The 21,305-nt window shown below is 30.2% G+C and overlaps 1 protein-coding gene across 2 annotated transcripts in view; it reads left to right on the top strand.

Annotated features, from left to right (window-relative positions):
- Positions 1 to 21,305, top strand: part of LOC125070136 (extracellular sulfatase SULF-1 homolog) — a 96,539-nt gene that overhangs the window by 47,116 nt on the left and 28,118 nt on the right. For both annotated transcript variants that reach the window (XM_047679839.1, XM_047679847.1), the window contains exon 3: positions 419 to 558. In XM_047679839.1, coding sequence (XP_047535795.1) covers positions 419 to 558 — 140 coding nt within the window. The remainder of the gene's footprint in view (positions 1 to 418; positions 559 to 21,305) is intronic.

A 21,305-nucleotide genomic window follows, 5' to 3' on the forward strand; every position in this document is an offset into this window, starting at 1 on the left:
TTAAAATTTATTACACTCTTCGATCTGATGGGAATTTAAATACCAAGTATAATCCTTGACAATATTTATTTTTAGCTTAAGAATTTAAATGGGAGTATGCGAGATTAACGCTGTGACTTTAATTCATTGGTCAATTATTTTTGTAATATGACTGATCCTTTATTCACTTCGTTTTTGTAATAAAAATACGTAAAAAATGTTACGCTTTAATTAATATCATATCTTGTTATAGAAATATCGACTACAGAAAAGTTTTTAAATAATTAAAACTCATTAAAAACACATAATAGGAAATTTTTGACATCTATAAGTATCCTAATTATACTCTCGTCTTACTTTTTTAAATTAAACTGCTAGTATGAAATAAATAATTCAAAGTAGATCTTAGTTACACATATTCTTTTGTTTAAATTATTAGGAGCTCCTTGCTCACTGGTGTCTACGTTCACAACCACAACGTGTACACGAACAATGACAACTGTTCGTCACCGATGTGGCAGGCCAAGCACGAAACCAACACCTTTGCCACATACCTTTCCAACGCTGGCTATCGAACTGGTAAGTACTATCTTATTTTGAAAAATATAGACTCTCTTATTGCTACGCAATACTAAATTAAACACTGATAATTTAAATTTCATATAGGATATTATGTGGTATAAGGGTCCAGCTCAAAATATCTGAGACACTGTCCTGGTTGTTCTTTTAGACTGTTTCTAAACAAAATACTCAAATATACAATCGATAATTCTGTACGATAACTTCTGAACGATTTCGACAACGGCAGCTTTGTTCAATGAAGACTAGCAGTAGTTTTAGTATCATAGTGCACAAATGTGTGCTAAGACACAAGTGCGGTATTTATTATTTTAGTTTGATTGAACGGTAATCTGATATGACTGAAACGTGCCGTGCGAGTAACACTACTAACTTCCTAGCTCCAAGTAGTGGCAAAAAGCGATGTTTTTTCTTCAACCGGATATTAAACACCAGGATCTCAATACCTGCAGCCGCACAAGCTAACAACTGAACTCCCGAAACATTAATATTTGAGACTTGGCTACTAAGTATGCAAAGTCGCCGCCGAGATAGTTACATAAAGTTATCTTATTTCTCGAATAATTCTTATATTATAAGTTTTATCGTTTAAAAGCCTGAACGTCGCAAGTCGTTTTTCCAAGCCATCTCAACTATAATACAAAGATTATACAAAGGATTTTTTAAACACGTTTGGTAAGTCAATCTTACAAGATTGACAAAAAAATTATATGTTATTTTAAAGCAATTATTTATTTTACATTACTCTGAGACACTTAACAGTTACTTAAGTTAGTCAGTAGACTTCACATATTAAATAAAAATTGTAAATTAGGAATACATATCAAAACAAACAATACAATACTAACTAGTAATTCAGTTATTAACAATGATTATACAGCTATCAAAATTTTAATAATCTACATTTAAGGACCTATAGCTATTAAGTTATAGGTCTATTTGATTCATTTTTTTAAAATCAATTTAATCGAAATTAACATATTCGAAATGTATATACTACCGAGAAGAACCGGAAGAAACTTTGTAGTTATACTTACATTTATACTGATTATTATAAATACGAGTACTCATTATTTACAATAATAACCCTTTATATCTTGCGTTAAAGTCAACGAACACTTATTCCACGCCTTTTTATTATCTAAATCTCTTTCTTATAATAACTTGTCAATGTTTTTTTTTTTAATATCAATTTCATACATACAAATTTTCAAACTAAGTTTTCTAACTTAAGTAAGATAAGAATCTTAATATGAAAGTTTGTGTAATGATTTAATTACTAAAGTACAAAAACAAAGGTTAAACAAGATGAAGTAACAAATAATACTTAAGTTATGACACTTCACATGCTCACTGTTACGGGACATTTTAAAATTTATTGCGGTTATCAATCTGATATACAGCTGTGGTTACGTAAAAAAATTAAATGATACTTTTATTTATAACGTTGGCTCTTTTAATAGAGTCCAGATGTTAAGTTTTATTTGCGGAATATCATTTATTAACACTATATTTACTAAGTATAATGTATATTTTGATAAATATAATGTTATCAAATATTTTTAACATATTTGTAGAAAAAAAAACACAATTTTATATCCGTATAAAATCTATCAATTTAAAGAATAATACTATACAATATTTTATTGCGTCTAATAAAATTTACACGTCAATAATAAGGAGTTAATAAATCGGTTTATAGGAATGAAATTTAATAGTTGCAATTAAATACAAACTCAGGTATTTACGATCAGCTGGTGCATTAATATTGATATCAATAACTTAGATGGAGTTGTTGGTTCGACCATAGAAATATGATACCTACAACACCTAAGAATGCACCTCGCTTAGATAAGCGAGTGTATAGTTTATCGAATGTCTCAAAGTGTACAGTTGATTGAAAAACTTCATTCGATTAAAGTATTTCATTTTGTTAATTAAATTCAAAAATGTCAAATTATAATGTACTAAAGTGTAATAGTAGCTTAAAGATTTATGTGTCAAATAGTATTAACTAACGTTCTGAATACGAAATTTAAATCGGGTAAAATTGAGAAGTGGAATTATTTATGTAAGTACATAGTAATATTTATATTAAAACCTTTTCCGAAACGTGCTGCATATCTGGTTTAAGTTTTGTGTATTGATTTATTAAATATTTCAGTACTACTGTTCATATTATTGTTATTATTTTTTAATGAAGTGCTCATAATATATCTTGAAACGTTTAATATTGTAGTATTAAAGGATTTTCATTCAGGATAGAATTGCGTTTGGCAACATATATGATGCTCTTTATATAGATATAGTTCTAAGTCTTAATACCTGAGGAGCGTCGAGCGTTCATCCGACAAATACCTACCCGGGGAATTTAATGATGCAATATAATGTTAGGAATTTCAACTGACTCACTACTTTCATACTATTTTGAGTGGTATTAAAATCTATGTTATTGTTATAAGGTACTTACAGTGAAAGTATTTACTGGATTTTATCTAATGATTCATTTTTAAATTATTTCATATATCAACAGTTTAAAAATCCTTCGACAATTTTACTATAAAATCTTTGACGTTTGGCAACATTTGTAATAAGTGAAAGAAAAACAGTAATTCAATGTCAGTATTCAAGGTATTATCCTGCAAACGGGTAGTTTCTTTAAAAGTAAAACAATAAATAAACGATTGATTTATCTTTATTTATAAAGATATTATAAATGAGGTATTAAAATTACTGAAGTTCCTATTAAATCACCGTAATTATTATTAATAATAATTATCTCTGTGTGTGGGAATTTTATACTTAACCACATGTATATTATAAATAATGATATAAACAGCTTTATTCTTATGGATGTTTGAAGACCACAGTGTAAACGTTGAGATGGCAAAGAACATTATTTATATCCTTAACGCTTGTCCGGTCGTTATCTTATCATTTCGCAGTACAAAGGATCATAAGTCAATACCGATAAGCCTTAGCCGACAGGAGTAATTGTATAAACGTCATTTAAGATTTGTTCTAAATATTGTATCATAGGTCGGGGCGTGGGCGCACGTGGGTCGCCGGACGTCGGCTATTTCATCGTATCACACTCGTCTTACCGTCACGCATGAATAAATTCAGATAGAAATGTCCTTGTCTGTATTTGGGGAGGGCGATCGTACTCCATCCGGCGAAGACGCGAGCCGTGATTTGAACAGGACGGAAAACGTCGTTTGCAAACGTCGCATTGTCGTCTATAAAACTCGCAACACAATGTAAGTGTTACGGGCAAAGTCCGCGGGCTGGGAACGATCAATCATGACCTGGAGCTTGTATCTTTATTCAGCGAAATCCGAAGAAATCTTTTTTACGGACTCATCCCGATGTATGAGGATAATCGATTTTGTTTGAGCTATCGTTTCGATAGATGAATGACTATTCATTTCGTTCAGATATGTTCTTTGGATATAATGGACAAAAAAAATTACGTCAATTTTTTATTTTTTAATATGTAAAAGTAAGTCGTACAAATCAAATACAAGTTAAATCCTTTTTTTTATGAATTGGAATATCAATGGAATATAAATTTTCGAAATTAAAAAAAACGCAATAACACTGATATTTTATGAAAGAGTAATAATTTAAAAGTAGTCATCAATAAAACGGTAACAATGTTGCCATGTGTGAATTTATCAATTCAATATTAAATGAGAGCCCCATACGAAGCACGGCACGTGTCAGCGATTTATCACGGCGTCGTTAAAGAGTCCATTTAGCTTGTAAATTTATGCTTGAAACGAGCTATCATAAATTCGCCCCGTGCTTTCCTTCCGCCATGAGTGGATGTGGGCGAAGGGTCCGCCCACCGGAGAGCATCTTAGATACTCCGATCTAATCACTAGATTGCTGCTTCCGTTGAAAGATGAAAGTGGAGAGCGTGGGTTATGCTGGTTTGCTATTAGGTACTAGCTTCAATTTGTACATTTCTTTGTAATTTTTTTTGTTCTGCTCACAATGTTATGTTTAATGTGTCTTGATTAGTGTATAAAAAATATTAAGATCGCATAACTGCTATATGTAACACAAGTGAGATGGTTATTTATTCACTCGAACGTTATATATTGAATGTTTCATGTGCTTCAGATTTTACTCAAATCGCTATCGAAAAATTTAATTTCACAAGTTACACTGTCTATTTCATATATATTAAGTATGATATTATATTTCTTTTATTGAATATTAATTGATAATGTTTATATAATATTATAAAACCAAGTTAACTGGCGTGACGAATCCTTCGTCATTAAACACGTTGATACATAATACATACAAATAATAAATATCTGCTTCTATTACTATGGAATGTAGCATAATAAATTTAATTTATATAAATAATATCTTCAAATCTATTACGTTTGACAATTTCAGTAAAATTAAATTATCGATACCGAGAACCGATTGGAATTTTGTATGTTTATTTTTACTAGAAATATTGGACTATTTATATGGTTAGTCGGAAAATAATAAAACATTCAATTCAAAGTTCCGAGAACTACTCAAGTTCATACGTTCGCTCCATTTGTATGACTCTTGTATGACGTCTATCCCATTACATACCATTTTAGCACATCGTTTTTATGTGAAAGAAAAATACTTCACATAAATATGTAGATTGCGTTTTAATTTTATAGATTTGCAATTAAAAAAAAACCATTTTCAAATTTATCAGGATAAAGACTCTTTTTTATTCGTAACTTTTTTTTGCTTTTGATAAAATGTCTGTCTTAATAATAAATGGTCTTGTCTTAATAATAAAATACTGAGTGGTATTATTTTATACCATTTACGAACGATCACACTAATATACTATACTTTACGATTATAATATAGTGAGTTAAAGTAAACTAACCGGGACAAAAAGTCTGGTCCTACTGACTACAATAAAGTACTAATTCAGTATAGACTAAGTGTCATTGACAGTACATAAAACTATTATTAATTATAATAAATATACTAAACGTTGTAATATTGATATTTATATGATAATCATAATTTCTTAATAGTAGGAATGTAATTTCTCATTAGAATGATTCGGCTTTAAATATACCTGCTCGTAGTTTCGCAACGGAATAACATGATACCGCATTCGATCAATTGAATGAATGAATGAACATATTAATTTCATATTTTATGAGTAAGAGTTCGATTGAACATTGATCAATTCAATATATAAATAATTCAATAAGTTATCTGTCGAATAATATCATTGAATCTCTTATAAAATTTTCTTGTTTGATTTGCGTTTACACATTGAAATTTATGTTCTTAGGTAATATTTTTGTTTATTAATTAATAATGCGTGAACGTAAAAAGAAATTGTGTTTTATTATGTATATAAACATATATGTGTGTGTGTGTGTAAATTTCTCGCTTTTTGGTTCTATAAGGTCACGTATTATATGATTAATGTGAAATTAATATTATTATTATTGCGTTTTGTCCGAGAGAAGTGCACACAGTACAGTACATATGTTGGTGATCAAAATTAATTACATTGGAAATATATATAAAATACATAAAGCATGTTACACAGTGAGTCGCGCACGTTTCACCTAGCTTCCAATTTCGTCGTGAATGCAAAATGAACTTAGTGAATATATATGACCAATTTATATTTATTGACCTGCGTAGTTGAGGCATATTCAATTGCCTGGACGTGATTCAACACCAAAGTCTTGTTTAACTATAGCCTACACAGGGGCAAGGGCCTCGAAATAGTATAAAAAAGTTTTTCCCACTTCGACAAGCGTAAATTAATAGTTTTCTTTGAAATTAATAATTTAATTAAATTTCACTAGCTTTATTAAATTACAAACATAAATAAACGTTTTTTTATTTATCAAATACTAGTTGTCACCAGAAATAAGTAGCATATGTCCTACCTTCGAGTTCAAGCTTCATCAAATTCGATTCAGTTTTTTGGTCGAGAAAGAGCAACAAACAGACAGACAGAGTTACTTTCTCATTAATAATATTAGTAAAGATGATACAGATAAGTATTAAATTTAATTACTAAATTACAAAGACTTACGAAATATCTACCCACACCAGAACCACTTATGGCGCGCTCACTTCTAAAAATGATTATATAGGTACGCCAATATAATTATTTTTTATTTATATAATACAAAGTGTAGTTCTTTAGGCTTGTTTGTTAGTAAGTTTAAAAATTGTATAACGCGTTCGGTCCTTTGAGCTAATTTAATCGTTTAAGAACTTTTTACTTATAAGAACAAAATTGGTGAATTCGTAGTTTTTTTATTCAATATTATCTACTTACTTAACTTTATTCTAACATAGGGAAATATGTATCTTTTATTTAGTATGTTGTAAATAAATAAATAAATAAATAAATATTGGACAACATCACATACATTACTCTGATCCCAAAGTAAGTAGCTAAAGCACTTGTGATATGGAAAATCAGAAGTAACGACGGTAAACATATACCCAGACCCAATATAGGAAACTAATTAACTTTTTCTACATCGACTCGGCCGGGAACGAACCCAGGACCTCGGAGTGGCGTACCCATGAAAACCGGTGTACACACTACTCGACCACGGAGGTCGTCGTCATCGTTGTGGTTGTATATTTATCTAAATTTTATTGTTGTGGACTGTATGTACATTCAGTATTTAGTAAATAGTTCCCAATTTCCCACGGCGTTTTTTCAATCCCTTATCTATCTATCTTTAGTCAACCAATGATTCCTATATTACGATAACAGATAAATTACCTTTTCTCTTTAATCTGTCTTAAGGATAAATTACAAAAAATATGTTCTTTTTGAATATATGGTATCCTCCAATAGCTCCATTTAAATATATATTAATATACTTAATAGACAATGAAGATATCTAAATAGCGGAGTAGATAACATAAATTAAAGTTAATATCACTCGAAAGGTGCTTTTACCTAACGAAGGTCGTTAGCCTTTTATTAGAATAAGCACCTTGCCATGTGACTTTGAACCTAAAGTTTTTAAAGACCGCTTTTAATTTATTTATTAGTTTATTTTTCATACATTAAACAGCTCGTGTCAAATTGAAAATCAAGTTTTTAAATAATTTTGTACAATTTTAAAGTAACACTCGGAATATGCGAACTCATTTTATTAAAAATAATGGCGACGTTATAGGGTAAAATGTGGGCAAACGGACGTGCACATTCAATTTTCTTAGTCTTATAATCCGATGGGTCGGAAAAGAAAAACGTTAGGCGCAGGACATACGACTATATTTGCTTTTCAAGCCACGGAAGTATAACATTGTCAACTTCCATACTTCGGGCTCGCATTGAGAATATCTTGACAAAAATACTTAACAACATTTTACTAACCTTCCCGGAATTTAAACCTACGATGTAGAGGACTACAGTTTAAGGTCGTTATTAAACCAACGGGACACAACTAGAGTGTGTAATAGGTATTCGTAGGACAAAAAAATATCCTATATAACTGCTGACTAATATCATGCAACTTTTAAAATAATATGAATAACAAAATAAAGGAAAATATCTTTCAGAATTAGGATATTCCAATCTGTAAAGGACTTAATCGATTAGACATGAACTCTCCCTCAACCCATTAAGTAATATAAACTTTAAGAATGAGATTACACCGAGTAAGGTATTTATTAGTTCATTGTAAGGTAACTAGCTTCTGCGCCAACGACTGCCAGCTCGGTTCCCGCTCCGACAAATATTTGTCTCGGCGATACGGGTGTTTATACCAGTCTGGGTGTTTGTATTGGGTGTGTTTCCGGACCTCCGACAAAGTGAGGTTGAGACTGTTTGTTTATTATTATTTTTAATAAAATAAGACACGTAGATAAGCTCGATAAATACTTAAATAAAAATCCACCTTTGCATACCAAGCACCTGTACCAAGACAATTTTATCTGACATTTTAACGATTCTGTAGAACCAGCAACTAAACAAGATGGTATCGACTCTTTTTGATAATAAGTGATAACGAAAGGTTATATTTATTTTCAAGTGCTTTATTTGCGCTCATAATTTAGCTCCTGCTCAGAAGTGAAGGGAAACTTTGTTTGCTAGGTGGTAGGGTTTGTGCAAGCCCGCCTGACATTAAAGGATGACTAAGCTATTGTAATTACAGGCACAGGAGACAAAACAACTTAGTTGCCAAGGTTTGCGTCGCATTGGCGATTTAAGGAATAGTAAATACTCTTACAGCGCCAATGTCTATGGGTAGTGGCGGTGGTGACCACTTACAATAAGGTGGCAAATTCGCCTTTTTAAAAATTATAAAAGAGAATGTGTCGCATAAAATTCTGACATATGTGTATTCTACAACCCGCTTCAAAACATCACCGTGGAATAAGCTCAACTCACCTAATAATAGCCAGCCAACATACGTTCATATTAATTTATGTACACGAGATGACATCGTTGAAATTAATCTTTATAAACAAATGCGAATAAGACAATATAAATTATAGCAAAACAAAGAATGAAAACAATAAATTGATCTAAAGCTTAAAAGTGATTTGAGGATCACATTGAATTCCCACAAGTACAATATTATACACGCCGTCTTAACGCCTCCACTAGAGGCTGGAGAGCTGGTTCAGTTTTCGTCAAAAGAATCGGAATTGCAATTTAACGGGGAAATTCTAACAGGATTATTCTCGGTCCACTCGGTAATCAATTTTTCATCTACTTTAATTTAGACGAGATAGTTTTATGCATTAGATTTTATACAAATTTTACATCGTGGGCATGAACAGTAGCTATTTTTAGTATCAATTGGTATCTAGATATTATGTAGATATATGTAGTTCATATCCGATTGCAAGATATTTCTTAATATAAAGGTCACCGTAAAATTGCAAATACCGTTAGATTATAATCTATGTCGCGTTATTGTAAACTGTCGAAAGATTGTGAACGGAGATTCAATCAATTTGTGTATTATTATAAATGCGAAAGTAACTCTCTCTGTTACCTCTTCACGCTTAAACCGTTGAACCGATTTAATTTAAATTTAGCACGGAGGTCCCACGGAAGGATATAGGTTACTTTTTTTAATTAACCCCCAAGGGGTTAAAATTTGGAGTGACATTTTGTGATATAAGTAAAGCTTATCAATTCCGCGAGCTTAAAGGCGCAGATTTAGTTTTAGGCCTTTACAAGCACTTTTGAATCTTCATTTTACAAATTATATTAAGTGAAGCTACCAGCGGGTTAGGTTATGTTAGAGGTTTATAATTGAACTGAAATTTACTTCGATATATCAAACGAAATAAAGCGTTAAATTTAAAGCAGTATGCTATGGAAATGCTCATAATTACAATATTTTATTAATAAAAAGCTACAACAAATTCATTTTGCTCCGAACATATTTACTCTATATATAAAACGTTCTGTAAATGTTCGTTACAATATTAAATTAAAAACAGAGTCGCTACTATATTTAGATACGCTCCAACAAACGGCAATGGACCCTTAACATACCTTTGCGTTATTCAGAGGTCAGCCACTCCTAGATAACATCACAATTGATATCTATGTACAGTCAGACTTAATACATGTTTTGTTTTGTTATATTATATTTTATATGTATTGAATTATCCAAATCCTATTAAGGATTATTAGAAATTTATATTTTTTTATTAATGGCTTTTTAGAAAAGGCACAAGGAACATAATACCTTATTTCCCAAGGTTGGTAGTGCATTGGCGAAGTAAGGGAAGGGTAATATTTCTAACAGCGCCAATGTCTATGGGCTGCGGTGACCACTTAATATAAGGTGGTCCATTTGCAGGTACCCCTATGATTTACATAAAAAAAAAATTGGAACGGAGTTCTTTAATACGCCTTACAGAAGAGTGAACTGGTAGAAATCGTCACGTAAGGATCAATCGTCATGACTTTCCTCTCTTTGTCTTTTTTATGATATATGGTTTTATATAAACTTATGTTATGTTATTGTTTTAATTCACGCGGTATTTTAACTGTTTTATTCCTTGTCATTTCACTATCACATAAAAATATTAATTAATCCTTTGTCTCTGTTATTTAATACGTAATAAATAGCGAAAGCAAATTCATCCAACTGGTCATTAAATAAATGAGGACAAATGAATAAATCTAATTATTCGGCGACCCGATTGAGACCCATAAATAAAAATAAAAAATACATGAATTATAATAATTTACGTTAAATCTATATATTATTATTTGAATTATATGGATTGTGTAAATCTTTCCATCGCTTTAACACTAACTGTATATTTTTCTAGGGGTTGAACAAAACGGTTTCTAAATAAATCAAATAAGGCATCAAAAGAGTATTTATATTTATAAATATCGTTTATTTCTTTTCTTTTTTTTTCAAAATATCAATGTACCTATAGATACGTATATATATGCATAAAATAACACATTTTAATAAAATATCTTGTTAGTGTAACATAAAAGCAAAGATAGAGTGAAGCAGAATTCTAAAGAAATCGATCTGTTCTTTTTTTATTGATTCGTGATATTGAAGCTATTGATATATTAACTTTGGCGTTCAGGTAACCGTTAGAAAACATATTTTAGTCCTAAAATCGATTGGAACTGGAAGTAATGCTGATACTGTCCAACAATGACTGTAGCTTATAGTATAAAGGTATATGGTCGAACATAACATTACTTAACCTTAGAGTAACAAAACATGGTATGCAGAGGTATTTCCATACTACGTTCCTGATGTATTTATTTAAATATATACATGCTATATATGTATTAAGAGAACTTTATTAACAGAGTCAGTCAGTCAGTGAACTACTCGTTCGTAGGAAGTAAACAAAATTTTTTATGTATAAAGTTAAACACACACACTTATATGCACATAAATCATCCACACACACACACACACACACACACACACACACACAAACAAACAGCAAACACAAAAGCACTTTGTAATAAATATTAATTTCAGTTATCCTTTATTTTATCTCTTTATCTTTATTTATATTAATTTAAAGCTCGTTTATTCTTTAGTTGGTTATATGACACGAGTATGTATCATGCTCACTAGAGAGAACCTTGAATATGCTATGTATACTGTGTTAAAGAATAAATAAATAAATAAAAAGAAATATAAGTTCAAAATATATTAATATTGTAAAGCGTGTCCCGTAGCAGCTATCAAGCAAAATTCTCTTCATATCGATATCTCGTTTTCGTTTACATTCATAATGAAATAACTATATGGGTGCGATACTGAATCGTGTAATTGTAATCTGGAATGCGTGGGCGCAGCCGCCACACTGTCTAGGCATTTTATTCGTGCGCCGCTTAAGAAAACATATCGTTTAAACGTTTGGAAATTTTGCATATATTATAATAAATTCTTTATTTTAAATTTTGTAAAATTTATAGTTTTAGGGAAAGTACTAAAGTGTTTATTAAGCAATAAATTTAAATATTAATGTAGGTAAATGTAACTATAATTATAAAATGTATCTCCCAGTATCTCTAATATACTTACGGAAGACTTGTTCGGTAAAGGCGTAATTTATTTTTACCGTTATTTTTAGCTGAATTCAGCACAGATTCAATAATTACACAAGTACACAATTCTGTAATGTACCTATACCAATATAATAGAGCGCCTAGGTTTTTATAACTTACATAATATCTGTTAAGTATATATATATATATATGTACTTAGAACTAAAAATTATTTATGTAAAAGTTATGTCTTTGAACTTTTAATACTTTGTAAGCGTACTGTCCACGAGGAGTAATTTAAGATGTACTTTTTGCTTGCTACTTAGGGAAAGACTGCTGAGTGTAACCGTAAGCAATACAAAATAATAAGTGGCTTCGTGTTTTTAAAAAATTAAGTAAATGAATTATTATTATTATTATTTGAGATTATGTTAGTAGCATTGTGATTCGCATCGGTATTAATGTTTATTTACTAAGCTGTCTCTCCGGTACTAATACTTCCAACTCGGTAGTCTAAATACTGTTCTACATTTTATAAAACTGGCTCAGACAAATTGTTTATTCTATAAATATTTATACAAGGCGTGTCTCAGTAAGGCCGGGGTATATAAGTAATGGACTTTCAATGTTTGGGACAGAGGTTTATTTATATAATATTTAGATTGCTTAAAGTATTTTTTAACGCTTTGATCGTTTTAACCATCATTAAATATTAATAATGTTGAAAATATGTAGAAACTCTTTGGTAGAATATTTTATTTTTATCAGTATATTTTTCATGGTCGGTTAGATTTCCTTAGCTTAGCAAAAGATAACCTTTAGGAGCGTTTCCCCAAACGTTCTGGAATATTCATTACCAGATAATATTCGAGAGTAATGTTAGAGACTCCCACACAATATTTTCATTTAACGCACGAGAAAATTAAAAAAATTTAATAAAACGACATATTTTGATTTTTAAACCACTGTTATCATTTATATAATTCTCACGAATCAGTCCAATAACGAAGACATATTAATGACCAAAATGTCAAATTATAAGACACAGATCGTTAATACAAATTAAATTTTTTACATGATTTACTAAATTGTTATAAATTGTAGGTACTGTCAACTTTAATAAGGATCTCTTTTTAATAATATAATCATAATCAACTACCTACAACCTTTTTCATAGTTAAGATGTACTTAACATTAAATATAAATCTTGATAGTGAAGAAATCATTAAGGTAGAGAAATCTAAAACAACTTTATAAGCGTTATAAACATAAACACCTACGATAACTTATCAAAATACAGTTAGAAGCAAATATTGTTCAAACAAGCCCGCGGGGCACGTAGGCCGTTCGGACGCCGGTATGTCTAGTTAATGCGCCCGCGCACGTCTCATTACATACAAATTACCTACAGAACTGAGCATTGAGAATACCTTGAGAATTACAAAATTATTTACTAATAACTTAAAATATTGAATAGTCAGAATTAGCATTATGAATATAATAACAAATTAGATGTATAGCGATCATAAATATCTCTAAAATATATAAAAAAACGGATATAGTATGTATAGATGTATATAACATATATATTTATTAATCAATTCGATCAATCTTAATTTCTCTGGCCCCAATAATACCCAGTTTCATGTGGGTAAAAAGTGGAATTATTTAATGCAAACTTAAGAATTATAATAATCGTGAACTATAATTATTGTGGTTTTTTTGATCAATGTTTTCCCCAGTTTCATAATCCAATGGGTTTTTAGAGTATGACACATATGTATAGAAATAAAATAACATAATAATATTACCATTTAAAGTTGGATTAACAAAATATTTATTTATTAAGAAAATAGTTTATTTATTATATAAATCATTTAATAAATAAACATTATATAGTATATAGTAGTTTATTTAAGCCATATTTGTTGGTATATATGGTTATACCACAGGATAAATGGATAAACCATCTTATTTCTATTTCTCTTATTTTTCTCTATTTTTATTTTTATTTTAATTAAATTCAATAAGTTTGCCATTTTTGTCTATGTTCATACTATTTTTTTACACCTAATAAAACACTACATTTAGCTAGGTAAACATTATAGAACTAAATTTCTACTTCGTTGAGTTTTTGCGTCTCGTAACTCTAATAATTAAATTAACTAAAAATTATGCAAAATATCATGAATTTAGATAATTGCCCGTCTTCGAGTTTTATAAAGTAGATACAATCATGTTAACTGGTACCGCTAAAGCTCAACGCCTCGCGGGTCGCCAAGCAATGTGAAAGTCGTAAGTTCGTTCTTGACCCCTGGGGCTATAATTGTACCCAAGCTGTAAGCTTAAATGGAGAGGTAAATAAGATTATTAGTAATTTTTACTTATTGTATGATTTCAACTTCAAAAAATATATTTTGCTTTATTTAAAAGGTGTTATAGTGAAATATCAAACGTTTCTAGCTCAATGTATTTATTTAAGCAAATACGAGAAATAGCCGCCTATAATATTGAATAACTTCCTGGCAAACACATTAAGCCTTATCACCCGTAATACGTTCCGCTATCGTGATCCGAGCCCACCATACAAGTAAGTGCAGTATGTACATATATACGCACTTTTACATCACGATGCCAACAGCTGTGTTATAAAATAGAGAAAGTAATGTTCCAACAATGATTAGTAAATAGCACGTGCTAGTTACGTTATGCTTATTAAAAATATATTTAAGTACTAAATCAGTATTAGGGAAGTTTGTAGAAATTATATTTTATTTATTCTAAATTTAAATTAAAAAAAAATCATACCAAAAAGTATTAACTTTTTTTTTAAATATAATAATATCACACAAATATATATATATTTATTTGTGTAATTGTTTACATATAGTAAGCAATAACATACGTAAAAGAAAATCTATTTATAATAATTATTTATTTAATGACATGTCAAAATAATATTAATTATCGATGCGTGGAAATCTATTAATCTCACACAGATACACCTAAATCATTTTTGATATGAAAATTTATAAGCAAACTTTGGTAATGGAGAACAGCAAAGAGAAATTACTATGAATATATCTTATCTTAGAAACACTTTGCTAACAGCTAATACTTTACAGATCGCACTTTACTTATCTAAGTAGCAGTAAAAGGACGTATGTTGTGTCAACCAAAAATGTTAATGGTGACCAATGGCCATTAGCAATTTCGTAACCGGAATTGTAAGCCTTGCGTGGGGTACAGTTACCGGCCCTAAGGTCGTGGGCGAATAGGTCAGACAAGTTAAGGTGTCGTGAATACTTTTAGTTAGTGATTTGTAAATTATACAAACACTTTAAATGCTATAAGTATTTGATATTATTAAGACTTACATGATATTACTAAGCTACAATATATAGAATTCTATTAACATGTAAGCTATTTAAAGAGGTTGTATGTGTTTGCGGAAATCCACCTGGAAAGATTTCCACTCACTCATCAGTCTACCGCCAAATAGCAATCATTTGAATTGCTGTGTTCCGGTTTGTAGAGTGAGTGAGCCAGTGTAATTATACATGGGTCGTTACATTTTAACAATACTTAGCATAATATTTCTTACACTGCTAACTTCTGTGAACTATGGAGACCACATAGATAGCCCATTTGATCATAAACCTTTCCATCTATGCATGGTTAAAGATTGTGAGTCTGTAATTTCACAATAGTTGTTTCTTTAAGTAAATAAGATTATTTTAAAATTACAAAAACCAAAACGATGATTATTTTGATTTTCATCTGTCAGATTTAATACTCCATGTCTGAAGTATTACAGTCTATTCCTCCAAAAACGGTTAAGCTCATCAATAATAAACGTATCACCATTTATTTTTAGTCTTTTTCGAAATACTCCCGGTATCAAATGAAAAGCGTTGTTTTGCTTCCGTTGCTATTGTTAGGTTTAGGATTTTTTATTATTGACGTATAAATACAAAAACGCATTGTAACCGCGAGGTACAGTTTTTAATAAAAATAAAAAACATTAATGTGGATTTGAAACTTTACGTATTTTATACAAATGAATTTTTAATAAATCATCCCAGGTGCAAATGAATTTAAAGATAAGATTATTGCAACAGTTGTTAGACGATACACCATAACATATTATATGCATTAATAAAGCCTAAAATTAATAATACTCATAATATGAATTTAAAGCTGTCCTTGATATTTATAGGTGTTCTTATTCGCTACAATTAATCCGCATTTTGTAATAGTGCGAAGTTGCGGTTAATTGTTAGCTTAAAATGCAATCGTTTATAATCTATGAACCACAAGTGTCAATGTTGACAGGCGACATGTTAACTCGATCCGATCTGACCGCAGACAGTTTCAATTCCTGCACGAAAGATATAAAAATAAACTACTCGTACTTCAAAGTGAAACACGAAGTTTATTTTCAGTGGCACTAATGTCATGTTCAGGGACTTTCGTTAAGAAGATAATTAGTAGGACGGAAAGGACATGTCATAGACTAACCTAAATCAAGCCTTATATTTCAAAGAGCTATACAAAGAGTATAGACGAGGAAATGCATCAAAGAGTTCATATACTAATGTTAATTGTTAGTGGGTGCTAATATTTTCTTTAAAAAAAAAAACATGTTTTATGTAAATTGCCTAACGTTAAATTGTGTCTTATTAGATTTTTTTAAATACATACACGGCTCTTAAATGTCATACAAATAATTACATCTTGATACTCTAGCTATAATTGAAGGAATTTTATTATTAATTTATGATATAAACTTTCCTACATAGCAAAAGTTTTTAATTTTAAATATTTCTAAGAATATAATTGTTATATACATTAAAATAATATATAATGTTTTTACAGTCACATATACATAAGCGATTCACCTGGAAGATTGTTTTTAGGTTGCTTAATTTGCATTTCTTGAAGCGAACTATATGTAATATGTATGGAGGGAAACGCATAATTTTTTTTGAAAGAGAGTGTCGTAGGTTTTACATACCATGAAAATCGATTGAAATTAAGCCGTAAGTAAACTGTTTCAATAACATGCGTTTTATAACATAATGTTGTTACAAGACGTTCATTCTAATTATACGGAATTAAAATGAACGTCCCCTAAATTCGACAATAATCCAATTAGGATATCATTTATTTTGTTCTCTATGGAGGTCGCTAATTGAATCTAATTCGACTTTTTCATAATTACGCTAGTCATTTTGAAGATTTAGTAATTTCATATAACGACAATTGAGACAATTGTTCTGTTAATATTAAGGCCATGGATGTCCTGCTTACGAACCGGATAACCACTAATTTAGCCACCATCATGTTAAAATTGTTTCTTTACATAATAAAACTAGCAAAGGTTTAATTTTACGCTGCCATGCCATTTTAAGTTTTAAGAAATATGACGCGACAAAGTTGCTTAGTTTCTTTATTGTTGTATGTATATGTAGGGCACAGATTATTATTAAACAAATAAATCGCTTACAATATTATTTATATTTGAAGTTTTATATTATTTCACTATTATACTTACTATTCTCAAATAACGTATTTATTATTTAATTATCAAAAAAGTAATAAATTATAAAACAAAACAAGAAATAATCTTGTATGAATTAAATGTAATCCTTCATAATACCAATGTCAGGAATTTATAACAGAATAATTAAAAATAGTAAAATTGTCTCTGGAAATTAAAAACATTTACAGATGCAATATATTTTCAGTACATATTTACACTGTAAAAATATTTGGTGCAGCTTTGACGAATTCCATTTCATTAGTTATTGTTGACATAGCGGACAAAGAATATTTATTTAAAATAATAAATAAGTACATACTAACTTTGTAAACATAATTGTATATACGACATTTTGTACAAAGATTAACAATATCGGTTTGTTTGTCTATGCGTAACGCGGAAACCACTGTGAAACTCGGTTAGTTGGTAGCGTGCACTTAAAACAACATCATATATTTCGGGAAAAATAAAAAGAGGTTACAATCACAGCATCGTGTATTTATATTAAGGATATGCAGATAAATTTAAAGTATTTATAAATGTGCTTTTTCTTACTAATAAATATGTACCGCAGAGTCGTTATTTTAAGTGATAGGTTTATTACCACTAAAATATGATTTATAAAAAATAAATTTGATATTATAATAAAAGATCGTCTTTAAAAAATAATGTACCCACAATAAAATGCAAATGAACACAACGATAGGCGTTTCGTATGGTAGTTCGTTCATTCATTAAAAGAATGAATGAATGACAGGTCCGCCTACGCGTTAAACATATTAAGGTGACGTTGTACGAATTGACTTAAGCAGAAAACTATATATCTTTATATTTTATTATTTCTGTGCTCCTAAATTAATTAAATTTATATATTAAATAAATAACAATTATTTATTAAATATATTTACTTAAAATCAATAACTGTTAAATGATATAATTTGTAGTGATTATGATGATTAAATTGACTTTTTCGTTTATTATCTATCGCATGTGGTCGAAATTCGCCAATATTTTTTAACTGAAAAAAATTACGAGAATACTTTTACGAATAATCTTGTCTTTAATAAAATATTTTTTTTAGCATTAGCAGCCTGTAAATTCTCCCACTGCTGGGCTAAAGGCCTCCTCTCCCTTTGAGGAGAAGGTTTGGAGCATATTCCACCACGCTGCTCCAATGCGGGTTGGCGGAATACACATGTGGCAGAATTTCGTTGAAATTAGACACATGCAGGTTTCCTCACGATGTTTTCCTTCACCGCCGAGCACGAGATGAATTATAAACACAAATTAAGCATATGAAAATTCAGTAGTGCCTGCCTGGGTTTGAACCCGAAATCATCTGTTAAGATGCACGCGTTCTAACCACGGGGCCATCTCGGCTCTTAATAAAATATAGACATGCAAATTAGCGCATTGATTGACAAATTGAATACCTGCTTTAGTATCGAAGCCAGTTAGCAACAGTATATAAACTTACAAAATGGCCGTCGCTAAATTAATGCGTAATACGGATGTGAGTACACAAATAGCTCTAAAATGAAATGGTTCATGATTACTATTGATAAAATATGTAGAGTCAGGATAAATTCAATTTGGACCAAATCATTGAAGCAAATAAAGCTAAAGCTACCCAATTTATTTGCGATTGTTTACGTCGCCTGCACACGAATGCGAGCCATCTTATTTTTCACCGGCGGCAGTCCTCCGAGGACCATTGTATTCCTAATTAAGTTGTCAATCGATGGCCGTCCTTGACTTGAACTCCTTTATATTGGCCCACCCACGGCTGGAACCCATTAAGAATTTATTTCTGTTCGTCCCATTTGGACCTAGTACAGATTCTAAACGATGAAAACATGTAAAACATAATGCGTTCTATATCACGTCGGATACACGCTTTGTATTTAAATAGTTTCAAATGTAGGTAAATTTATGGGGGCGATGTGTTTTGTGTGAAGTAAACATTTAGGCTTACATGTGTTGTGGTTATGCGGTACTCCTACGTGGGTCACGCAATGATCTAACACTTATTTTTCTCTGGTACAAATAATGAATAATATATGAAGGCCATTTTTTTACGTTATTTGAATTCTGTTTCTGTTTCAATCTAGACTATATTTCGATGTAGATCGAAAATTTGATTAATCTTTATTTTTGACGCTCCGATAGTTTTTGTTTGTGATGGTGTATGTACACGTGGATGAATATATCTGTGCATCGCAAATATTGAAGCAAATTATGAAATTCACTAAATTAGCTTAACAATTGTCGACGTATTAATTATATACGTTATAGCCGTTTTTTATACTAAGGTGGGCATCCAATGGGAAGAATGCGAAGAGTGTCGAAGAGTGAGTGAGTGTCGATCAGCTCTGTTTTTAAATGATATTCATATTAATTATTACGTGGTGACTTTTATATTTGGGCCAACTGATGGTTAACAGTCACCACTGTCCATAAACTCAGTTTTAACAAATTTTGAGCATTCCTTTGATCGCCAATGCGCTTCCAATCACGAGAACTAAGATGCGATGTCCCTTATGTCCGTAGTTACACCGTTACTCTCACCCTACAAACGAAACCCAGCAATACTATTTCTAAACACTATATCAGATGCAACCTGCATTTAATAAATTAATATTCATATTATAAATGTTAAAGTTTTATATTAGAACATATAAATAAAATTAATCCCACAAGTCTGTATAGCGTATTACTTTTATCAGTTTATACAATTTAGTTATTTAAATAAAGACACGAGTAAATAAATACAAAGTTTCTAACAACGAACAATTTTGAGTTTAATGGCAACATTTGGCGATTCATTTTATTTGAAATTAAATAATACTTTCAATGTATTTAATATTAGGGTTCAAAATCGCTTGTCGTTTGTATATTGTACTAAATGCAACAGAAGCGTAATAGCGGGTAAATGGACAAATCGGATGACACTTCCTGCCTCTCACTGCGTGGGCCTCGCACGTGGCGCCTCGCCACCTCGCCGCCTCGCATGCTATTCAGAATATGTTACTCAATGAATGTTCGTTACATTTGGTAGGGTTGCCATGATACCAGATACTGGAAATCTTTTGATTCGTTTTTGATACAATAATAAACAAAATCTCTGCAAAATAGACTATATATAACTATACAGGTTAAGTATTTATATGTGGACAATGTATACTTTTAAAAAATACTCTAGAAAATGTTATAAAATTTCTATAATAAAGTTAAAAAGTTTATTAGCACACAAAACTAACGACTTTATATGTAATAGTTCATTTTGACAATATAACGATTGAAACAATATCTACCTATAATCCTACTGAAATTCTTTCCACAGTTTTTTTATTGTAATATATCTTTCCAAAACAGTCCTCGACAGTCAACAACCAAGTGTAATTCTTTTTTATTGAATAAGGTTTTAGAATTTAAAGAACTTTACAGAACGTCTGTGAATGTATACGATTCAATTATTTCTATTAATAATTTTTGTGGTTATAATATAGACGTTAAATATAAAATAAAAGTAAACTGTTGATGAATTGATAGAGATTGTAATTTCGTTAGACATATTTAAAGTTTACTGAATATGGCGTAAAATGTCTTGAGACAGCATAGTACTTAATTTTTTTTTAATTCTTACCATAATATATTATTGTTACTTTATTTTAAGCCTAACGAAGT

This window comes from Vanessa atalanta, chromosome 2 (assembly GCF_905147765.1).
Source record: "Vanessa atalanta chromosome 2, ilVanAtal1.2, whole genome shotgun sequence".
NCBI lineage: Eukaryota > Metazoa > Arthropoda > Insecta > Lepidoptera > Nymphalidae > Vanessa > Vanessa atalanta.